At 36.0% G+C, this 21,775-nt stretch overlaps 1 protein-coding gene, 2 long non-coding RNA genes and 1 pseudogene across 5 annotated transcripts; 2 read left to right on the forward strand and 2 right to left on the reverse strand.

Annotated features, from left to right (window-relative positions):
- Positions 1 to 798: 798 nt before the first annotated feature.
- On the forward strand, positions 799 to 1,414 carry LOC120139055. The gene is made up of 3 exons (XR_005517584.1): positions 799 to 919; positions 1,206 to 1,265; positions 1,360 to 1,414. It is a non-coding gene; the product is annotated as an uncharacterized LOC120139055 (long non-coding RNA).
- A 266-nt stretch (positions 1,415 to 1,680) lies between these two features.
- Positions 1,681 to 10,700, forward strand: LOC120139060 (annotated as a pseudogene).
- Positions 10,701 to 10,929: 229 nt separating this feature from the next.
- LOC120139053 lies at positions 10,930 to 13,305 on the reverse strand. Of its 3 annotated transcripts, XM_039154393.1 has the most exons (7): positions 12,729 to 13,305; positions 12,479 to 12,585; positions 12,287 to 12,367; positions 12,078 to 12,174; positions 11,778 to 11,933; positions 11,403 to 11,555; positions 10,930 to 11,217 (listed from the first exon to the last, which is right to left on the reverse strand). In XM_039154393.1, exons 4-7 carry the CDS (start codon positions 12,087 to 12,089, stop codon positions 11,143 to 11,145), a joined length of 396 nt encoding a protein of 131 aa, XP_039010324.1. In that variant the 5' UTR covers positions 12,090 to 12,174; positions 12,287 to 12,367; positions 12,479 to 12,585; positions 12,729 to 13,305; the 3' UTR covers positions 10,930 to 11,142. The 3 variants fall into 3 exon arrangements, with proteins under 3 accessions (XP_039010324.1, XP_039010323.1, XP_039010325.1); XM_039154392.1 differs by having other exon boundaries at positions 12,479 to 13,305; XM_039154394.1 differs by having other exon boundaries at positions 10,930 to 11,221; positions 12,479 to 13,300.
- Positions 13,306 to 13,406: 101 nt separating this feature from the next.
- LOC120139056 lies at positions 13,407 to 14,436 on the reverse strand. Its single transcript, XR_005517585.1, has 4 exons — positions 14,030 to 14,436; positions 13,838 to 13,938; positions 13,570 to 13,642; positions 13,407 to 13,425 (listed from the first exon to the last, which is right to left on the reverse strand). It is a non-coding gene; the product is annotated as an uncharacterized LOC120139056 (long non-coding RNA).
- Positions 14,437 to 21,775: the final 7,339 nt, after the last annotated feature.

Raw genomic sequence — 21,775 nt, forward strand, 5'->3', positions numbered from 1 at the left:
TTCGGTGCAATCAATTTGTTTTTTTTTTATTTTGTAATAGAGTTAATTACATTTTAGCCACTGCACACTTTATGATATTTATAAGATTAGTCTTTAAGCTTCAATTATAAATACTCTAACCCATTTAGCTTCAAAATCATCCCAAATCATTTCTTTCTCCCAATACTAGAGAGTTTGTTGCGAGTAGTGAGTGTTTTGTAAACACCTGTAAATTTTCTCTCTTAGTAAAAGATCTGCAGCAGTCCGAAGACGTAAGGACAATTGGCTGAACTCCGTTATCAATTTCGGGTATTATTTTTCCGTTTTTATTTCGCATTCTTACTAATCTGGTTATAGGGAAATTACTCGTTTACTCGTTTATTTCCAACACATACTACGGGCATGATTTAATTTGGAAAAGGAGGAAGATGATTTTGCTTTCTGAAACTCCACTCAAGTGTAATTGAGAAATGTTTTTTCCTATCAAAAAGAAAAAATGGTGCCTTATGAATTTCAAGTTATACGATACGTTCGAGTTGAAACTGAATGATCTGGGCGGTCAAAAGTTTGATCTGAGAAGTGGATACACCCAGCAGTCTGAAAGCCTCTTGAGGAGTTTAAAAACTCATCACACCAGCTACCTGCATTGAAAAATGTCTTGGTGCCCTTAGAGTGTGCTTGGATTAATTATTTCCCTAGCAGTAGATTAGGAGTTGGACTTCTTAATGATGGTGGCATGAAAAAACAAAATATTTCCGGAATTGAAAGTTATGTCATATGCTATCCTGTCTTATCTTTTTTGTTTCCTCTTGCTTTCAGATCTCTACAAAGGCAGAAGCTAAAAGACAGATTATTTACTCACCGCTTCCTCCCCATGATTCTTTTGCTTTCTGCAGCCTTCTTCATAGGAAGTGCATTTATAGTCACGGACCATAAAGAGGTATACCTGTCAAAGCCCTGTTTGCACAAAGTTGAAAACTAGCTTTGAAAATGAAGTGGGATTTCTTCAAGCCTTTTCTGACATCAGAAGTTACTTATTGTCGTATTTGTCTTGTGTTAAACATATTTTTATTCTTATAATTTGTGCATGCCAGTATGCCTAAGTTTTTAGTCCAATTTATTAACATAAGGAATCAAAAGCTTCATGACTCTTTCATGCAAATGAAATGCATTATATTTCCTGTAAGCAAGTAAATAATGTGAGATTTGGGGCCTTCCCTATGTAGAGAATTCTAGGATGGGGGTCAATTATGGTTTTGCAGTACACAAGACCTAAGATCTGTGAGGTTTGTTTTGTATATGTTACATTATGCATGTTCTACGATGCACATGAAAACACATGTTCTCTAACTATTCCTTCTGTGTGTCACTTGTGCTTAGACCCAGTGCAGGGCTTATGGAAGTGAAGCATTGGTTAGAGGAATCATTTCCGAGACATTTGACTTGGAAATGTTGCCATTATGGGGTCTACAGAATAAGAAGGTAAGCGATTTTGATACTAATATTTGTCAATATTTTTTATCCTTTGTTAGCGTTGCTTTCCTGAATGACAGTGCTGAGTGCACTACCGTTTTTCCTGTTGCTCTTTTTGTCTTCTAAATTGTTATGGCTGCACAAGTCTCATCCCTTTCTCAAAATGGTATTAACTTATTACCATATTCTTGTTCATATTTCATGTTTAACCATAGTTTATTCTGGTTAATGGCATTTAGATTTGTATTTGTTCCTTCAGAGTTGAGCATTTTATCAGCTGAGAAGACCGGTATGTGGTCTGCTCAGTTTTTATTACAATGTTGCCACTAACAAACTACTTTTTCTTACTAAATTCTGATCTCCATTTTTAATACTTTGACGTAAAACTTCATCCTTCATCGTTTCTTTTTGTGTGAATCTTCTATGAATTTTCATTTTACTAGAGGCAGCAGTTGCCAACTGCTATCATTACCAATGATAAAACATTTAGGACATTGATCGGACTAGGTTTTCCGGTCAAGCTGTGATAAGCTCTTAGTGCTATCTCACAGTTGAGGATAAACTTATGTATGTAATTACATTTTTTTAAAATTTATATTTACTATCTTTAGATGCGACTATAAGTGCAGTTCCTATAGTAGTATTAAGTAATAAGGAGAAACATATTATTCCCCTTCTTTCTTGATTTAGGTCCTTTACAAAAACACTTTGGTAACATTATTTGTATTTTGATAGTTTCATTTCCAGAGAGTGATTTTGCCGTGATGCTTTTCCATTACGACGGCATTGTGGACCATTGGAAGGACTTAGAGTGGAACGACCGTGCTATACATGTCTCTGCTGCCAATTAAACCAGGTGGTAAATGGTCATTAGCTCTAGATTTGGGGTAAAAACTTTTATATATGTTTGATTCAGTTCGAAGTAACTTGGCTTTGTATAATGTACGCTCACAAATCAGGTGGTTTGCAAAGCGCTTTTTACATCCAGATATTGTTTCGGAGTATGCCTACATCTTCCTTTGGGATGAAGACCTTGGGGTCGACCACTTCGATGCTAAAAGGTTTGTTGTATAGGTCTTGCTTTTTCTCATTTCGCTTGGTAGTAAAAAACACAGTGCTTCACCTACAGAACTGCTGAGCGCAAAAAAAAAAAAAGAAAAGAAAGAAATCTACTCAAGAACTGAATCTAATTGTAAGAAACTAAAGTTTGTTTCTCAGAGTTTAGAGATAGTGCTTGGCTTGAAGATTCAGCGGCTCATCAGGGCCTTGCTCGCAGCCATATGATGATGAACATCTAATAAAAAATAACTCCATCTGAAAAAAAGAAATATTCACCAAACCTATCATCTTTTGAACTTACTTTATTTATCAAACCTATTTGTTTGTTTGTTTTGTTTTTTGCTTCTTTTTTGACGCATTCACGTCAAAAACATGTCCGGTAAAACAAATTCATTTGAATTTTATCAAAATTATATCTTTAATAGACTTCTTTATAGAATCATAAAAGGTGGTCAAACCTTTTGCAATAGCAATTGCTGGAGACTTTATTGTGCATAAAAGTGCTTGAAGCTATATTTTCCGGCAACATGATTAAAGCTTTATTGTCGCAAACTCTATATATTTGGTTTATGTCACAAGCTTTATTCTCTTCTTTGAATTTTTTAAATACAGATACCTTTCAATAGTTAAAAAGGAAGGGCTTGAAATATCACAGCCAGCCCTTGATCCTGGGAAGTCAGAGCTGCATCATCCGATTACTGCAAGGGACAAAAATTCAACAGTACACAGGTCCTCTGTCTCCCTAAAATCATGTTCAGGAATGAACGACATGCTTGTCTCGTGATAATATTCTCAAGATATTCAAAGTAAATTTATTCACAAGTATTTGTTACTTGTGTATTTTCGACAGGAGGACGTACAAGGTGATTGGTAGGACAAAGTGTACGAAAACAGTTCCTGTCCTCGCACAGGGTAATCTAAATTTGCCCGACGTTTCTGTCTGTAGTTAACAATCATTACACTATAATATCTACAATATATGTCTTACCTTAATTTAAAGTTCCGAAGAATTTTGTATATGATGCAGGGAGATCCGAGGCAGATGATGTTGAGCTGTCAGATTGCACCTTGATGGCGCTGAGATACCATGAATTGGCAGATCAGTGCAAAGGCGGAATTGATTGTGACATGTTTCTCATTGGGGTATTGGGTCGTTTTGAGTATGTTTCAGTCTTTTGGCCATAACTTTGGCTACAGGTGTCAGAATCGCGCATAAGACCCCAATCCGAAAAGCTCTTTTCGACGCGCACGCTCTCCACATCGAGCTATGCTCCATGTGGCCTTTTTTCAACCTCAAATTCTATCATTTTCCCCTCCGAATCACTAGATTTAGATATTTTTTACTATTTATGGTAATATTTCGATTGTCAATTAGGAAGTCAATTTAAATCCGATTTAGGCCGGATTTTTTGAGATTGCTTATTTTATTTCGAATTTCAATTTAGAGTGATTTTTGGGATTTTGCTATTTTTGGCAAAATTCGAATAAAGACGATTTTTAGCTATAACAGTCCAGTGGACTGATTTTATAATATTTTATTAAACCCTAGAGACTTTTTTTTCTCTAGTTTTTTTTGGGCGAATTTTCTCTTGTGAATCATCTTTTGGAGCGCTTGCAGGATAATCACTATTCTGTATGGCGTCAGTTGGTATCAGAGCTTCAACATCTTCTTGGAAATTTCACCAGTTTCAATGGCTAGAGGTCGTGGTCGTGGTTGTCGTGAGCAGGTTCCGAATGAGGAAGCCTAACGCCGTGATCGCAACGTTTAGGATGTGATGATTGCGGATTTACAGAGGCAAGTCGCAGAATTAACCCAGCGCCTAGCGGCGCAGGATTTCGAGGATCGTGAGGCCTCTGATCATGATACCAATTCCGCTTTAGAAAACCCATATCACAATCGTGTTCTATTCCGGGAATACCGTGGTCGGGAAAAGCGTCATGGAGACCTCAGTTTTCGGGTCGATCTCCCTGAGTTTTCTGGTACGTTACAGGCCGAGGGATTCGTGGATTGGATTAATGAAGTAGAGCGTATTTTTGAATATAAGGAAGTCCCCGATCGTGTGAAAGTGAAACTGATCGCCATCAAACTCAAGGGCAGAGCATCTGCGTGGTGGGAACAGTTGCGACGTTCACGAGAAAGACAGGGCAAGGCCAAGATCATTGATTGAGAGAAGATGAAGAAGAAGATGAAGGGTCACTTCCTTCCCTTCGGCTACATTCAAACCTTGTTTCAGCGACTTCATGCATTGAGGCAGGGCACACGATCAGTCGATGATTACACGGAGAAGTTTTACCAATTGGTCGCCCGGAACAATTTATCTGAGACGGAGGAGAAAATGATGGCGCAGTACTTGGGGGGTTTACACCAACCCTTACAAGATGTCCTCAGCCTTCATTCACTGTGGAGTGTTTCGGAAGCTTACCAGCGTGCACTTACTGTTGAAAAACAGCAAAACAGGAGACCAGTGATTAGGAACGATCACAACAGTCGACCAGTTCGTCCTCAGGATTCCCGTCCTGCTCAACAGCCACCACAGGGTAATTCTAACCCTACTATTAGATGTTTTCGTTGTGGTGAACAAGGGCATAGGGTGACTGATTGTAGGAAGCCTGCTAGTCAAAAGGGCAAAAATTTGTTGATTGAGGAAAACGCGGAAGACGAGACTGAGGAGATTGGCGAACCCGTGTATGACGATGATGAGACTGATGATGTGCTGTATGGAGATGGTCATGAGACTCTGGTCGTTCGCAAGAGTCTACTTACTCCAAGGGCGATTCAGGGGACGATTGGTTGAGAACCAATATTTTCCACACGACCTGCACAGTTGCAGATAAAGTCTGCAAAATGATTATTGACAGCGGCAGTTGTGAGAATGTAGTGTCCGAGGAGGTTGTACAGAAATTGCAGTTGAAGACGGACCGTCATCCTAAGCCATACAAGCTGTCATGGCTAAATAAAGGCAGTGAGGTAACAGTTGATAGGCGATGCCTCGTGTCTTTTTCAATTGGTAGAAAATATTTTGATAATGCCTGGTGTGATGTTGTGTCTATGGATGCGTTTCATATATTGTTGGGTCAACCCTGGCAGTATGATCGCAGTGTCATTCATGATGGACGAAAAAATACATATTCCCTTAGCATCAAGGGAAAAAAGATTGTGTTGGCACCCCGGCGGGAAGGACTCACTCCTACCCCAGTAACCCATAATACTACTCTGTTTTCTATGTCCAGGTTTTTAGATGAGATTGAGCATGGCGACGTGGTCTATGCCTTACTACCTTGCGAGAACAATGCAGTAGACGTGGATGCATATTTACCAGTAGAAGTGTAGCGGCTGCTAGCAGAATTCTCTAACTTGATGTCAGAGGATCTTCCTCCTGGGCTACCACCTATGAGGGATATTCAGCATCAAATTGACCTTGTTCCTGGGTCAAGTTTGCCAAATCGACCAGCATATCGCCTCAGTCCCAAAGAGGCTGAAGAGTTACAGCGACAGGTGGAAGAGTTGTTAGAGAGGGGCTATATCCGAGAGAGTATGAGCCCATGTGCAGTCCCTGCTCTGCTAGTGCCAAAGAAAGATGGTTCTTGGCGTATGTGTGTTGACAGCCGAGCGATCAACAGAATTACAGTTAAGTACCGGTTTCCAATTCCCCGTCTAGATGATATGTTGGATCAACTATCTGGCTCTAAGGTCTTCTCAAAAATTGGCCTTAAGAGCGGTTACCACCAAATCAGAATAAGACCTGGAGATGAGTGGAAGATGGCGTTTAAAACGCCACAAGGGTTGTATGAGTGGATGGTCATTACTTTCGGGCTATCCAATGCGCCCAGTACGTTCATGAGATTTATGCATCAGGTCTTACGGCCTTTTATGGGGAAATTGGTTGTAGTTTACTTCGATGATATCCTCGTTTATAGTCCGACATGGACTTCACACTTCGATCACCTCCGTGCTGTTTTTGAGATGCTGAAAACGGAGTGCTTGTTTGTCAATCAAAAGAAGTGTTCTTTCTTCCCTACTTCTGTGACTTTTCTTGGTTTTGTTGTGTCTACTGATGGTGTTCATGCAGATCAGTCAAAGGTAGATGCAGTCATGGAGTGGCCCAGACCAAAGACCTTACATGACATCCGAAGTTTCCATGGCTTGGCGTCTTTTTACCGCCGATTCATTAGAAATTTCAGTACTCTGATCGCCCCTATCACAGAGTGCCTCAAGGGGCGTGATTTCCAGTGGTCTGAGGAGGCAGAGGCCAGTTTTCAACTGGTCAAGCAGAAGATGACCGAGGCTCCAGTTTTGGCACTTCCAGATTTTGACAAAGTGTTCGAGGTAAATTGTGATGCATATGGCGTTGGCATTGGTGGTGTTCTGAGTCAGGCAGGACGTCCGGTTGCTTTTTTCAGTGAAAAACTATCGGATCAAAGAAAAATTATTCCACTTATAATCTAGAGTTCTATGCATAGTTCAGTCCCTGAAGCATTGGCGTCACTACCTAGTACAGAAGGAGTTTATTCTGTTTACCGATCATGAGGCCTTGAAGTACATCAATGGACAACACAAGCTGAGTAGACGGCATGCCAAGTGGGTGGCATACTTGCAAGAATTCACTTTTACGCTGAGGCACCAAGCAGGGAGTTTGAACCGCGTCGCAGATGCCCTGAGCCGTCGTACCTTACTTCTCACCACCATGAGTACTAAAGTTGCAGCCTTTGAGACGTTCACAGATATATATATGCAGCTGATCCTTCCTTTGGAAGGATATTTCAGGAGGTAACTGAGGGTCACCGTCATGATTCTGTTTTGCATAATGGGTATCTGTTTCGTGGATTACATTGTGCATTCCAGATTGTTCATTAAGGCAGCAAATTATAAGTGAACTCCATAATGAGGGACACTTTAGCCGAGATAAGACCTTGGCCCTTATCTCTTCTGACTTTTATTGGCCCAAGTTGACTAGTGATGTGGCCTATTATGTGACCGTTGTTATGTGTGCCAGCGGTCTAAGGGAGTTCTCACCAATGCGGGCTTGTACACTCCCTTACCTGTTCCTGAAGCTCCTTGGTTCGATGTCAGCATGGATTTTGTACTAGGCTTACCCCTCACCCAAAGGGCCTCGGATTCTATCTTTGTTGTGGTTGACAGGTTTTCCAAGATGGCTCATTTTGTAGCTTGTAGAAAGATTATGGATGCTGACCGGATTGCCCATCTCTATTTCAAGGAGATTGTGCGTTTACATGTGTTCCTCGATCCATCACTTCATATCGTGATACTAAGTTCATCAGTCATTTCTGGAAGAGCCTGTGGGGGAAACTGGGAACGCAGTTGAATTTCAGTAGCGCCTACCACCCCCAGACGGATGGCCAACCGAAGTGGTGAACCGAAGTTTGGGAAACCTCTTGAGGTGTTTGGCAGGAACGAAGCCGAAGCAGTGGGATTTGGCATTGCCTTAGGCAGAATTTGCCTACAACATATCAAAAAACAGAACCACAGGTTTAAGCCCATTTGAGATTGTCTATGGTTAGAACCCATCCGGGGTGCTGGACTTAGCCCCTATTCCACGTATAGGTCATTTCAGTCCTAAAACATATGAGATGTCAAAGTATCTTCTGGGTATCCATGAGCAGGTGAAACAAACCATTCATGAGAGCAATACCAAAGTACAAGACTCGGGTCGACAATCATCGTCGTCAGGTACTTTTTGATGTTGGTGATTTTTTTTTGGCTGTATTAACTCGTGATCGTGTTCCTGTTGGTGAGTATAATAAGCTTAAGGATCGGAAGATTGGACCTTGTGAGGTCGTGCAGAAGATCAATGATAATGCTTACAGGTTGCGCCTTCCCAGCCACTTGAAGACTTCTGATGTCTTTAATGTGAAGCACCTGAGTCATTGTTTTGTGGATTCTGATGACACTACTCTGAACTCGAGGACGAGTTCTTTCCAACCCGGGGTGACTAATGTAGGGGGATCCGAGGCAGATGATGCTGAGCTGTCAGATTGCACCTTGATGGCGCTGAGATACCATGAATTGGCAGATCAGCGCAAAGGCGGGAATTGATTGTGACATGTTCCTCACTGGGGTCGTTTTGAGTATGTTTCAGTCTTTTGGCCATAACTTTGGCTACAGGTGTCAGAATCGCGTATAAGACCCCAATCTGGAAAGCTCTTTTCGACGCGCACCTCCATGTGGCCTTTTTTGCAATCTCAAATTCTGCCGTTTTCCCCTCCGAATCACTAGATTTAGATATTTTTTACTATTTATGGTAATATTTCGATTGTCAATTAGGAAGTCAATTTAAATCCGATTTAGGCCGGATTTTTTGGAGATTGCTTATTTTATTTCGAATTTCAATTTAGAGTGATTTTCGGGATTTTGCTATTTTTGGCAAAATTCTAATAAAGACGATTTTTGGCTATAACAGTCCGGCTTGTGGACTGATTTTGGATTGTTTGATTTTATAATATTTTATTAAACCCTAGAGACTTTTTTTTCTCTGGTTTTTTTTGGGCGAATTTTCTCTTGTGAATCATCTGTTGGAGCGCTTGCAGGATAATCACTATTCTGTCTGGCGTCAGTATATTTGCATGGAGTAATAGAAAGAGATGATTGCGTATTACAGATTTGTAGAAATTATGGCTCCTGTTTTCTCCAGAGCATCTTGGCGCTGTTCATGGCATATGATTCAGGTACTATATCCAAACTAGGAAGTTGAATCTTGCTTTAAGTTACTAATGGAATATATGGAAGGTTCATTAGAATCCAATGAACAAACATTACCATTTTATGCTTTCATGGTCATCCTATTAACTGTTTTTTGAACTCTATTTTTCTTCAAGTCCCCATGTCTAATGCATAATCGGACATCGGTCCAAGAATCTTTCAAGTGCATGGAAAAACTTTTTAAAAAGTTGAACATATGCATATCTAACGCTCAAATCCAAGTCCGAATTACATAGTTTATTAATGCCAATGGCTTTAATAAAAGACGGAGTACTGATATCCAGGATTTTTTTTCAATTTTTTATTTCTAATAGTAAATGGAAGATAGAGTATTTCTTGCTTGATAGAGTTAATGCAGCTTAAGATCATCACCATTAGAGATATGGGTTTTCTCCAACATGAATCAACTTCTAAATTATCGAGAAGTCTTTCTAACATGACCATATTGTTTCGTAAAGTTTAGTTGTAATTTATCAGTAATCTCATTATTGGTTTTCACTTATATCAGAACGATCTGGTTTATGGATGGGGATTGGACTTTCAGCTTGGCTATTGTGCACAGGCAAGTTCTGTACCTTCAACCTCGCATTTTTATTTAAATTTAAAGATGGGGAAAAATGAGCTCTTGTTCAGTATTTTCAACATGTTTCTTACAATGAAGCTTTATTTGATAGGGTGATCGAACCCAAAAAATTGGAGTTGTCGATTCTGAGTACTTAGCTCATGATGCTCTTCCTACACTTGGAGGCGAAGCTAACAAGGTAAGAAATTTAACCCAAAGATGATTCTAAAGCTTTTCAAGGGTCCTAGGGGGTTTCTTCAACGTTGAAGCCTTGACCTTGATTGTGAATTAGAGACAACCAAGGTCAGCCATGAGTTTTCTGATTACTTGATCTCTGCATTTGTTATACACTCAAGTCCTCGATGGTGAAAGGCAAACTCTCTTCATTGAGTATATGTGCAATAATGTATGGCTAATACACAACCTGAGGTATCCCAGGTTGCATAGAGACCCCATTCAGGTTGGTCATGGTCTATCTATGACCAATCTATATCATTTTCAAATATCATGATCCAACCCGAGTTCGGCTTTGGTTCTCATGCTCAGCTTGAATTAAGTTTCATGCTTGGCTATGGTTGACCATCCGATTCCTTATCCCTGCTACTTGTTTTTTCTTTAACGACCTTTGCATTTGCAGGGAGCATCACCTTCCAATGAGTCTGGTGGAAGATCTGAGGTCTTGAACTTACTCTTTATGCAGTTTCGAAGCTCACTTCACTCCATAGCGCTATTTATGGCCAGACCTCTTGGCAAAATCATCAATTGGTCGTATATGGAATTCATTTTCCACAGGTTAAAATGCAGTCATTCATTGAATTAGAGATCTTCAAAAACAGATGGATTAGAGCCGTTAAGCAAGACAATGACTGGTCTGATCCGTACGATCTATTGTCAAAAAAGCAGATGTAATGCTCACCTAAAGACGGATTACAGGTAGAATTTGGTTGTTGAGCATGCATGTAGAGGGTCTCGAACACAAAATTTTCTGAACAAGGAATGAAACAAGAAATATACTTCAAAGCATCTGCAGAATACTTATCTTGATATACTGTATTAACAATAATTAATATCTATAAATTGTGGCTAACCCTTCAAGTTGATCTACTTTTCGCTATATACTAACTATTTATACTGCACATTGGAAAATGAATATCAACTACATGTGATAAATCAAAAATCAAATTTCAGTTGCCTTGTCCTCCCAAGTTTAAACCATTACAATCATAATTGGCTTGTCACAAGAATGTGAACACAGTTCATTCATGAAAGTCAATAAAAAAATTTCTCCTGAATGATAAAAAAATGATGTTTGGAGTATATAGGTAGCTCTAAAAAATTGTAACTTATCATGTTATGATCCTTCAGCTGATAAGTCCCGAAATGATCCCACCAAGTTCTTTGCCACTATCTTCCTGGACATGATGCCCTGCCCTCAGGAAGAAAACCAGCAAGCGCATTATTGTCTTTATAAGAATCTTAGCATTCGAGAGAGAAAAGGATAAGGCAGTATAATAGAGGTTAAGATCCCAAGCCCCAACATATGCTTCATCTAAGGCTGAACTGAAATGTTAGTTTAAAGATAACATGCAAGTGCATGTGGCATGTTGGTACCATTGGAAGCTCAATCAGTTTATGGTTCGAATTTTTGCAGAAATCTTCCACTTCATCATAGTTCAGCCAACGGTCCCTGTGGCCCCAACACACCGTAGTTCGAAATTTCCAATTTTCATCCGTGAGAGTTGCTTTCGTATCTTCCACATATGCCTGACAAGCAAAAAACCAGAATGATTTTTCCATTGCACCTTTAACCTTGGACTATATAAATGAATCAGGAAACAGCAATATAAGGCTAGTACTATAGTTGAGGCAGAAGGTTTCCTCAAGAAAGAGGGAACATGGAAATTCAGAGATGAATTCTATATCTTTGATCTGATTAAAACGGAACTTGAACTACATAAATATAAATAGAGTAAATAATAATTCCACCTTAAGCTCTTTTTTCATGGCCCTACTAATTGCATTTAGTGCAAACCCTGATGAACCAGATGTAAGATAAGGCCTTCTAGAAACCATCGCATCATCCTCTTTCATTGCATACGGACCACAGCTCGTCAGAGACTTATCACTGGCCCTCAAAGGATCCTGTTCAGCAAAGAACAAACCATTTACCATTTAATGCTATATGGTATCTCTTTGAACCAATCTATTAGTCCATACAAATGAACTGATAGATGTCTATATTCCAGAATAACATGCACATGCAAGCACAAAGTTCCAAGTAAATACCATATATATCATGCTTTATCTGAGAAAAAATTTCACCCAGCAAGAAGTTTCTGAATATGGATAACGTTGAGGGAAGGTTGGCATGTTTGGCTGTTAGCTGTAATAAACAAGGTTAAAATGTATTTTTTCCGGTATAAGCCAAACTGATCCTCAGGATATAATCTGAACAATAGTTTGTAGAACAATAAAACAAGCTTCAGGATTCATACAGGAGGGTTGAGGAGAATTAGATCATTAAGCTTTTCCTGATACTTGCTGGCATATTTAACGACAACTGGTGAAAAGTAGCCCTGCAAGAACATAAAAGATCAAAAAAATCTTTTTCGCTTTAAGTTGCATAGTAATTTAAAAATGTTGATTGCATGTCTTTGTGTCTTTACATATACGGAAAAATAACATACTTAGACAACAAGTGAAACTTTATCAGCAGCAACTTCATTAACAAAGGACTCCAATGCTGATACATATTCTGCTAGGAATGAAGAAAAGTATTGAGGGAGACAATTACCTGTTGAACAAGAGAGGTTGGATTTAGGATGGCGGCTAAAAAAAAAAAATCATCATTCACTTGGATTCGATTAAAGCATTAAATATGCAGTCTGAAAATTAAAAGGAAACAGCCCTTCAAAAGAAAACTCAGAAAAACCATACACAGGTCCTCCATTTTGTAAGTCCAAAGCCCAAACTTCCAACGTGCATGGCTTCTATGAAAATTTCTAACCACTTATTTAGCAATTCAAAATGCATGTCTTCTCAGATATCACTGAAAGTGGTCCGATGCCGAGAAACTTCACATGATATACAATACTTGCAAATTCAATGAAGCTCATGCACCCGAAATACGCCCGTCGACATCAAGATGAAAAATCAGCAAAACAAAAGCGCAAAAAATTAGACTAGCTTGTCTATGCCTCCGAGCCTTTAAGATTGCAAGCAAATTTGCAATGATTTTCATTCCATCTGCTATGATTGCCATGTCTCTAAGCCAAAACAAAATCGTTTAGAAGCAATTTCTAGGCTAAAACTAAACAAATTCCCAAGAAAATCCTATTGTCATACCGATAACGTCAAAACATATGGATCTCATCTTCCCATGAATACATACTAAAGTAAACCCTCATGTACTCACATGGTGAGTTAAGAGTAAATAGTATCATCTAAGTAGAACACATAAGCTCTATTTCACAGCTTCTGACAAGTTACTGAAGACCACAAACTATAATCGTAGAAAGAACTTGGTCTTTCTCGATATAATTCACAATGAATATATGATCTTACCTAGCCAATCAAAAGCAATAGCATGATAATTTTTGGATAGAACGGGAGGGACTTTGCGATAAGAGTATGCCTGCCAGCAAAACTAAGCCATCATATTTATAGACCAAGTAGCAAGTACCAAACACATTATACCGAAAACTAAAAAAAAAAGATTAGTTCCAAAGAAATTGTTGAATTCCTATTCACGTATTTGTCTTGGGCCAAAAGGACTAACCTGTGATGGGAAACCATGAATCAAAATAACCGTAGGATTATCAGCTTTTCCACTTTCCGCGCTAAACCATCTACTTCATAAAATCATAGAGATAGAGAGCATGTTTTAATTTTGCAAATGATGAAATCTTGATTTCACGCATACCATTAAACTCACTAAAAGGAAACCAACATTAAACTTATCAGCATTGGTTCGAAAATAACATTTAGAATCACACTTTGATGATGATGATGATGATGGTAGTAGTAGTAGTAATAAAGGTATTTACCTGAAAACATCACTTGAAGCTTGAGAGGCAGCTCCCATGGTTAGTCCAAAAATTGGATCTTTAGCTTTCTCACCAGTGCCACCCACAGGACAAGCTTTAACCTACCCAAAAGAAATTAGAGTAAAACAAGAAATCCAAGGAATAACCTTGGTTAGAGCTAAAACCCAAGCAACAGGCATGCATTTTACTCACAAATTTCCCTTGCTTAAACCATTCATCAGAGGGGTTTGGCTCATCTGAATATTTTTCCAGTAAAAAGAAGCACAACTTAATTCAACCATTAAGTTCTCGACCAATGGATCGCATTTGGAAAAAAATGTACTGAAATATGGAAGTACCCCCCACTAAAAGAAAAGCCATCACCAGCTAAAACAGGAGCATCGATAAGATAATCCTACAAAAAAAAAAACCAACATCGTTTTACACACAAAATTATTGGTTTGAATCAGTTCAGAGAGTGTAAAAGGAAAGCTTGCATCTTGTGGCTCATCGGCTTTTGATCTGGTGGCAGTAAGTCTGAGACTGAGAGGCTTTCTACGGAGACTTTGAGCCGTGAACTTGAAAGACCCACCATTGACAAGTGGCACAGAAGAAGTAGAAGAGCAAATCATGGTTTTTAAAAGCGGACCGGTCAGCAAGCCGATCGTACTATCGGTTCATTGGTTCAATTGATTGAACCTGTCAAATCGATTAGAAGAATCGATGACGTCATAATTAATTAATTATTTAAAAAATTAAATACAAATAAAAAACTTTTAATAAAAAATAATTTTTTATATCACAAGTCATATTCAAATCAAGTCATAACATATATAAATTAAAAACCATAAAATCAAGTGAAACAAAATAATTTAAATTAACTACAACATAATATTTAAGGTAAAATATATTAAATAATAAATATAATTATATAACTATAATCAAAAAAATAAATTTAGGGCTAAAAAATTATAACAAACGATGTCGTTTGGTTTAATTTAAAAAAAATCTCACATGATTAAGAAACATAGAAGAGCATCACAAAAGTCTAAAGAGTAAAAATATGAAAATAAAACATCTCACATGGCTAAGAAACATAGAAGAGCATCCCAACTGACTTCTATAAATAATAGAGGTAATTTAACATTCAAAACCATTGAGTCTTTTGGTGAGCATAGAGCGAACTATTCTTTCGCTCCAATCGAGCTCAAATTTCAGGCTTCAATCGAGCTTTTAAATTTTTTTGAATTCAAGCCTTTTTGAGTTCAAGTTTCAATATTATATTTCTAGTTCGAGTTGAACTTGATTTGATTTTTTTAGAGCCGGTTCTATCGATTTTCAACCAGTTCACGGTCCGGTCCGGTTCAAACAATTCACATCCGGTTCAGCGGTTCCTTCTGGTTCACTATAGTGGTTTAACCAGTGTAGAATGAACCGACCAGATAGCGATTCTCAGTTGAACCAGTCGGTCCGGTCTGATCTGATTTTCAAAACACTAGAGCAAATGGAGCATTGGAACTGATAATAAAAGAGAGTTGGGGGCTTGGCTTGGTTTGCCATTTCTCATTAAGACGGTTGCGACAAACACACAGATGGTTAAACCGTTGCCTTTACTTTTTTTTTTAATAGAAAAAATTGGGGATTTGTCATTTGGATTTGTATTAGGATAGGGATTCTCTGGTTCCTATTAGGGCTGTAAAATTAGGTAATCGGATAGGTTTCAGTTGGATCTAGGTAGGTTGGGTAAAATCGGGTACATGTCAACTCAGGTTGATTTGACATAGATCCAGATCGGATTCAGGTCAGGTCAAATCAGTTCGGGTTATTTTCAGGTTGATTTGACACTAGATCCAGATCGGGTTCAGGTCAGGTCATTTTCAGTTCGGATCGATGTCAGTTCAGATTAAAACAGTTCATGTCCGAAGCAGATAAAGGCCAGGTTAATTTAGATTCGGGTGGACTTCAGTCGGATCTCGTTCAAATCGGGTCACATCATTGACAGATAAAATTCAGGTCAAATATTTACTGGATACGGATTGAGTTCAGGTCGGGTCGTTTTTATTTTTGGATTAATTATTTTGTCATTTTTCGTGATTGTTGAATTGCAAGTTGTAATTGTATATGATTTCGAGTAAATTACAAAAAAAATCATGGATAAATTTTGTAAAAAAATATAAATTTAAGGACAAAATTGAAGAAATGTAAAATTACAAATAAAAGTTTAAAATATAAATTAAACAACACATAGGTAAGGGACCAAATCAAAAAAAATTAAAATGTGAGGTTTAAATTAATATAAAAATGACTAAATTATACTCATTTAAAAAGTTATGGGTTAGTTACAAAATATAAATAACAACTAACAATTGGCCAAATGAAGATGCAAATATAAATTTAAGGACTAAATTGAATACATATAAAAGTGAAAGACTTAAAATTGAAATAAAAGTAAAAACACAAAAGGATGAAATCGAAATAAATGTAAAATATGAAAAATAATGAAAAATATAGTAAATTGCATCCATTTAAAAAATTAAAAAAATATAATATATATATATATAATATAAGTTTATATATAAACTATATTTATATTATAAACTATATAATTATTATAAGCTATATATATAAATTGTGTTTATATGAACTACATATATAAATTATATATGTAAACTATATACGTATAAACTAAAAAAAGTATATAGTTTATAAACTATAATTTATATTAATATATATATATATATATTTATATTAGTGGGTGGTGGGAAAATACTTTTTAAAAGAAATATTTTTTTGTGTGAAATTATTTTATTTTATTTGAGAATTTAGAGGGAAATTGGGAAATTTTGAGAAAATTGGAAAATTGGGAATTTAGAGGGAAATTGGAAAATTTAGAGAGAATAGAAAAATTTGGGAAGTTGGGGCTAATGATAGTGCCCAACAAGATATTTTGGGTTAATTAGGCTCATGCTCCTCCAACAATCATCATTTTTCCACTTGTATTTGATTTTTGATTTCTTTCATTTTAGTCATGTTTAAATGTAAATAGAGAAAATAATCTCAGTGACAAAAAATGCCTTATAATATACGATTTTAACCAACTTTTTTTGGATTTGCCAAAATGACCAACAAAATCACAATGCGATCGCTAATTCGCAACGATATCTCAGGTATCGCAAATCAGTTTCCAGATTCGCAACGCGAACTTCGACTATCGCAACGCGAACTTCGACTATCGCATTGCGATTTACATATTCGCGTTGCGATAGTCCAAGTTCGCGTTGCAATTTTCCAAGTTCGTTGCGATAGTCTCCAAGTTCGTTGCTATAGTCTCCAAGTTCGTTGCGATAGTCTCCAAATTGGTTGCGATAGTCTCCAAATTCATTGCGATAGTCTCCAAGTTCGTTGCGATAGTCTCCAAGTTCGTTGCGATAGTCTCCAAGTTCGTTGCGATAGTCTCCAAGTTCGTTGCGATAGTCTCCAAATTCGTTGCGATAGTCTCCAACTTCGTTGCGATAGTCTCTAAGTTCGTTGCGATAGTCTCCAAATTCGTTGCGATAGTCTCCAAGTTCGTTGCGATAGTCTCCAAGTTCGTTATTGCATTTGTTTCTTAAGAATTTTCTCTAAAAAGATAGTATTCGCGCGGACGTGTCGAAGACACATATTACCACGACCACGACCCGAGACGAGACGAGACGAGACGGACGACGGTGGCGGCGCGCAAGAGTTCCCCTTGTTCTCTATCACTCAACAAGGAAGTGGGAAAGCCAAGCCTTAAATACCATTCCCAATAGTGTTTCCAATACTATGTGGGATTGAGCATTACCAACACTGGTTCTCAATAGTGTTTCCGGATACACTTTAAGTTCAATTATAATCAACATTTACTACTTGCTCGAAATACCGAGCAGAGTAGACAATATTGTGATGAATTGTTTTGTTAAGTTGGTAAAGCATGTTCTTGGATTACGAGAGACTTATTGTAAATGTAAACCAAAAATTTCTTTCGTTTCTTCATAGTTTAAAGTGCTAGTGAATTTTCAATCCCACATAGTATTGGAAACACTATTGGGAATAGTATTTAAGGCTTGGCTTTCCCACTTCTTTGTTGAGTGATAGAGAACAAGGGGGACTCTCGCGCGTCGCTGCTGCCGTCCGTCTCGTCTCGTGGTCGTGGTCGTGGTCGTGGTAATACGTGTCTTCGACACGTCCGCGCGAATACTATCTTTTTAGAGAAAATTCTTAAGAAACAAATGCAATACCACCAGTCGTTGCGATTTTGGACTATCACAACGAATTTGGAGACTATCGCAACGAATTTGGAGACTATCGCAACGAACTTGGAGACTATCGCAACGAATTTGGACACTATCGCAACGAACTTGGAGACTATCGCAACGAATTTGGAGACTATCGCAACGAATTTGGAGACTAATGCAACGAACTTGGAGACTATCGCAACGCACTTGGAGACTATCGCAACGAACTTGAAAATCACAACGCGAACTTGGACTATCGCAATGCGAATATGTAAATCGCAATGTGATAGTCGAAGTTCGCGTTGCGAATTGGAAACTGATTTGCGATACCTGAGATCGCGTTGCGAATTAGCGATCGCATTGCGATTTTGTTGGTCATTTTGGCAAATCCAAAAAAGTTGGTTAAAATCGTATATTATAAGGCATTTTTGGTCACTGAGGTTATTTTCTCATGTAAATATCTTCTTGAATTTTCAATTTGATGCAATTTAATCATGTATACATTCTAATTACTTTTAATTTTATATATATATATATGTATGTATATAAACTATATATGTATAAACAATATAAAATATATAGTTTATAAATTATAATTTATATTAATATAGTATATATATATGTATAATTAATATAAGTAATCTATATATATATATATATGCATAAACTATATAAAGTAATAAAATATGTAGTTTATAGAAACCTTAAACCCTAAATTATAAACCCTTAACTCTTAATCCTAACCCCTGAACTATATATGCAACTTATAGTGCATATATGTATAAACTATGTATAATATATATATAACCTATATATAGAAACTATATAAAGTAAATTACTTGTATAGTTTATAAAAATACTATGCATAACTATATAAAGTAATAAAGTATATAGTTTATAGAAACCCTAAACTTTAAACCCTAAACTCTAAACCTTAAACTATATATGTATAGACACAGATGATAATTCATATATAGTTTATATAAACAATAGTTTATATAAATTATATATGTAACATTAACCTATAGTCTATAAACAATAGTTAATATATATAACCTATAGTATATGTATACATATAAACTATATATGTAACTTATAGTACATGTATGTATAAACTATGTATAGTATATATAAACTATATATATAACCTATAGTATATGTATATATACAATCTATTTATATGTTATATAAACAATATATGTAACCTATAGTTTATAAACAATAGTTTATATTAGTGTACTATATAGTTTATACTTTATAACCTATGGTATATAATTTATAAACTATAGTTTATATTAATGTACTATATAATTTATATTAATGTTAATTATCTTAACTATAATTTATATTAATATAGTATATAGTTTATAAACTATACTATATTAATATTATTTATATTAACTATAGTTTACAATCTATACTATATAATTTATAACATATAGTTTATATTAATATTAATGTTATAAACTATATTTTATATTAATATTAATTACAAATTATAAACTTATTATATTAATATAAGTTAATATTAATATTAATTATATTAATATAAGTTAATATTAATATTAATTATATTTCACTGTTTACAAATTATATTACATAGCTATTTGCGTTACAGACAAATAGCTCAAAATGCATGCAATGGAATAAGGAAAAAAGGAAGCTTTGTCCCATTAATACCAATCCTCGTCATCATCGACCAAGTACACCAATCCCATACAGATGTCATACACTTGTCCCATTTTTTCACGTGTCGGCCAATGTTAGTATTTGGAAATGGTAAGTTTTTTTGGCGGGAATGGATAGCGTGGGCTCCACGTTATCTCATTTGTCGCGAAAACGACGCTACCTCTCTTTTGTCCACGCATCTTTTCTTGCGTGACCAACTTGGCCTCTAGCCGACCCCATGCCCTTTCCTTTTTCTAGTTTTTTTTTTCATTTTAGTCAAAACACACATGCATGTATATATGTATGTATGATGCATCAGAGTATTTATAACCATTGTCATGCGGTGTCAAGTGTATGTCATCCGAGTATTTTATTAATTTTATTAAATAATTTTATATAATAGGTATATTTATTAATATAATTATCATAATAATATTTTTATTATAACATTTAAAAATTAATTATATTAATATTTTAATTATATCATAAACTAAAAAATTCATAATTTCATTAAAATCTTATAATTTTATTCATGGTAATATATAAGTCAGGTAAATGTTAGATCAGGTCATTAGCAAGTCAATCATTTACAGGTCAGTAAATGTTAGATCAGTCATTAACAAGGCGGATCATTTACAGGTCAGGTTAAAAACAGGTCATGTTCATAACAGGTCAGGTTGAAAACAGGTCGGGTAATACCAATCATTTACCAGGTCAATCTCGGGTTTGGGTTTATCAGTCGGATGCAGTTCGGGTTCGATATCATATTTTCGGTTCAATTTGGGTTCAAGTCGTTTTCAGGTCGGGTTCGGATCCATAATTTCCAGGTCCAAATCGGGTTCAAATCAACACCAGTTCCGACTCGAGTCGGTTTCAGATCGCTACAGTGCAGGTTAAAAACAATTTTGACTTGAGTCAATTTCGGTCAGTTTTACAGGTACGATTAGCTTTTTACAGCTCTAGTTCCTATTAGTTTATATTTGTATATTGTATCAGTGACCGAATTAAAACTAAGATTTTCAAAGTTGATTTTTATGTTTTGAGTTTAAACCACTATTTTCCCATTGAGCAAAGAGCATCCCTATAACCATACATGAATGAATTCGAAGGATAACTTATACAAATTATTCCCGATAAAATTGACTCAATAAGTTAGACGGATAAAAAAATTGGTTCATTAGGTAATTTTAAAATTAATTTGAGTTTTTTTATTTAAACTCATCATATCGATGATAAATTACAAAAATATACATTTTATTAAAATTTATAACACTAAAATAATAAATTTCAATAAAAATATATTTTATTAGAACTCATTATTCTCACATAACAAGTCCCAAATTACTGTGAAAAATACGCCTAGATTAATTTTAAGATGATATAATAAGTAAATTTTTTACCTGCCTAACTTATTGGGTCAAATTTAACAATGATTCCTTTTGTCTTGAGTTGGGTCAGAAAGTAAACCTATTATTATTGATGCTATCTTTTTTCGGAGTAAAAAGTCACGGTCGATAATATATTAATCATTTTTTTGAATACTCGAGATTTGTATATTAACACTTAATATAATATTATCAGATTTAAAATTATGATTGTTGTCTATAAATTGATATAATATATAAATATGATAACCAATCAATAGATTTTTTAACTTTATCGTTAAAAAGACGATAATGAATAATATAGTTCAAATTATTTTGGAGATATAACAATACCCTTCATATCTCTCTATAGATTCATGCACTCCATTATTTATCTTTTTTCCCTTGTAATCTTATATTTGACGTCTACATGGTTGTTTACGATGTGGGTTATTACTCATTCTCTTCAGTAATTTTCACAAACACTTCTGACTGTAGATAGGGTTGGGGAAAAAGGGTTTCCATTAATTTATAATCTGTAGGTTTTGTTTTTTTTTTTAAATGATCCCTTTGGTCTTTCACTTTTTTGGGTAGTAAAGAAATGGATTTTGTTCTGAGTTTTGGATATAAGGGTTGCTGTGCTCTAATACATGCTTGTTTGGGATTTTGTT

Source organism: Hibiscus syriacus, unplaced genomic scaffold (assembly GCF_006381635.1).
Source record: "Hibiscus syriacus cultivar Baekdansim isolate YM2019G1 unplaced genomic scaffold, ASM638163v2 tig00110721_pilon, whole genome shotgun sequence".
Lineage (NCBI taxonomy): Eukaryota > Viridiplantae > Streptophyta > Magnoliopsida > Malvales > Malvaceae > Hibiscus > Hibiscus syriacus.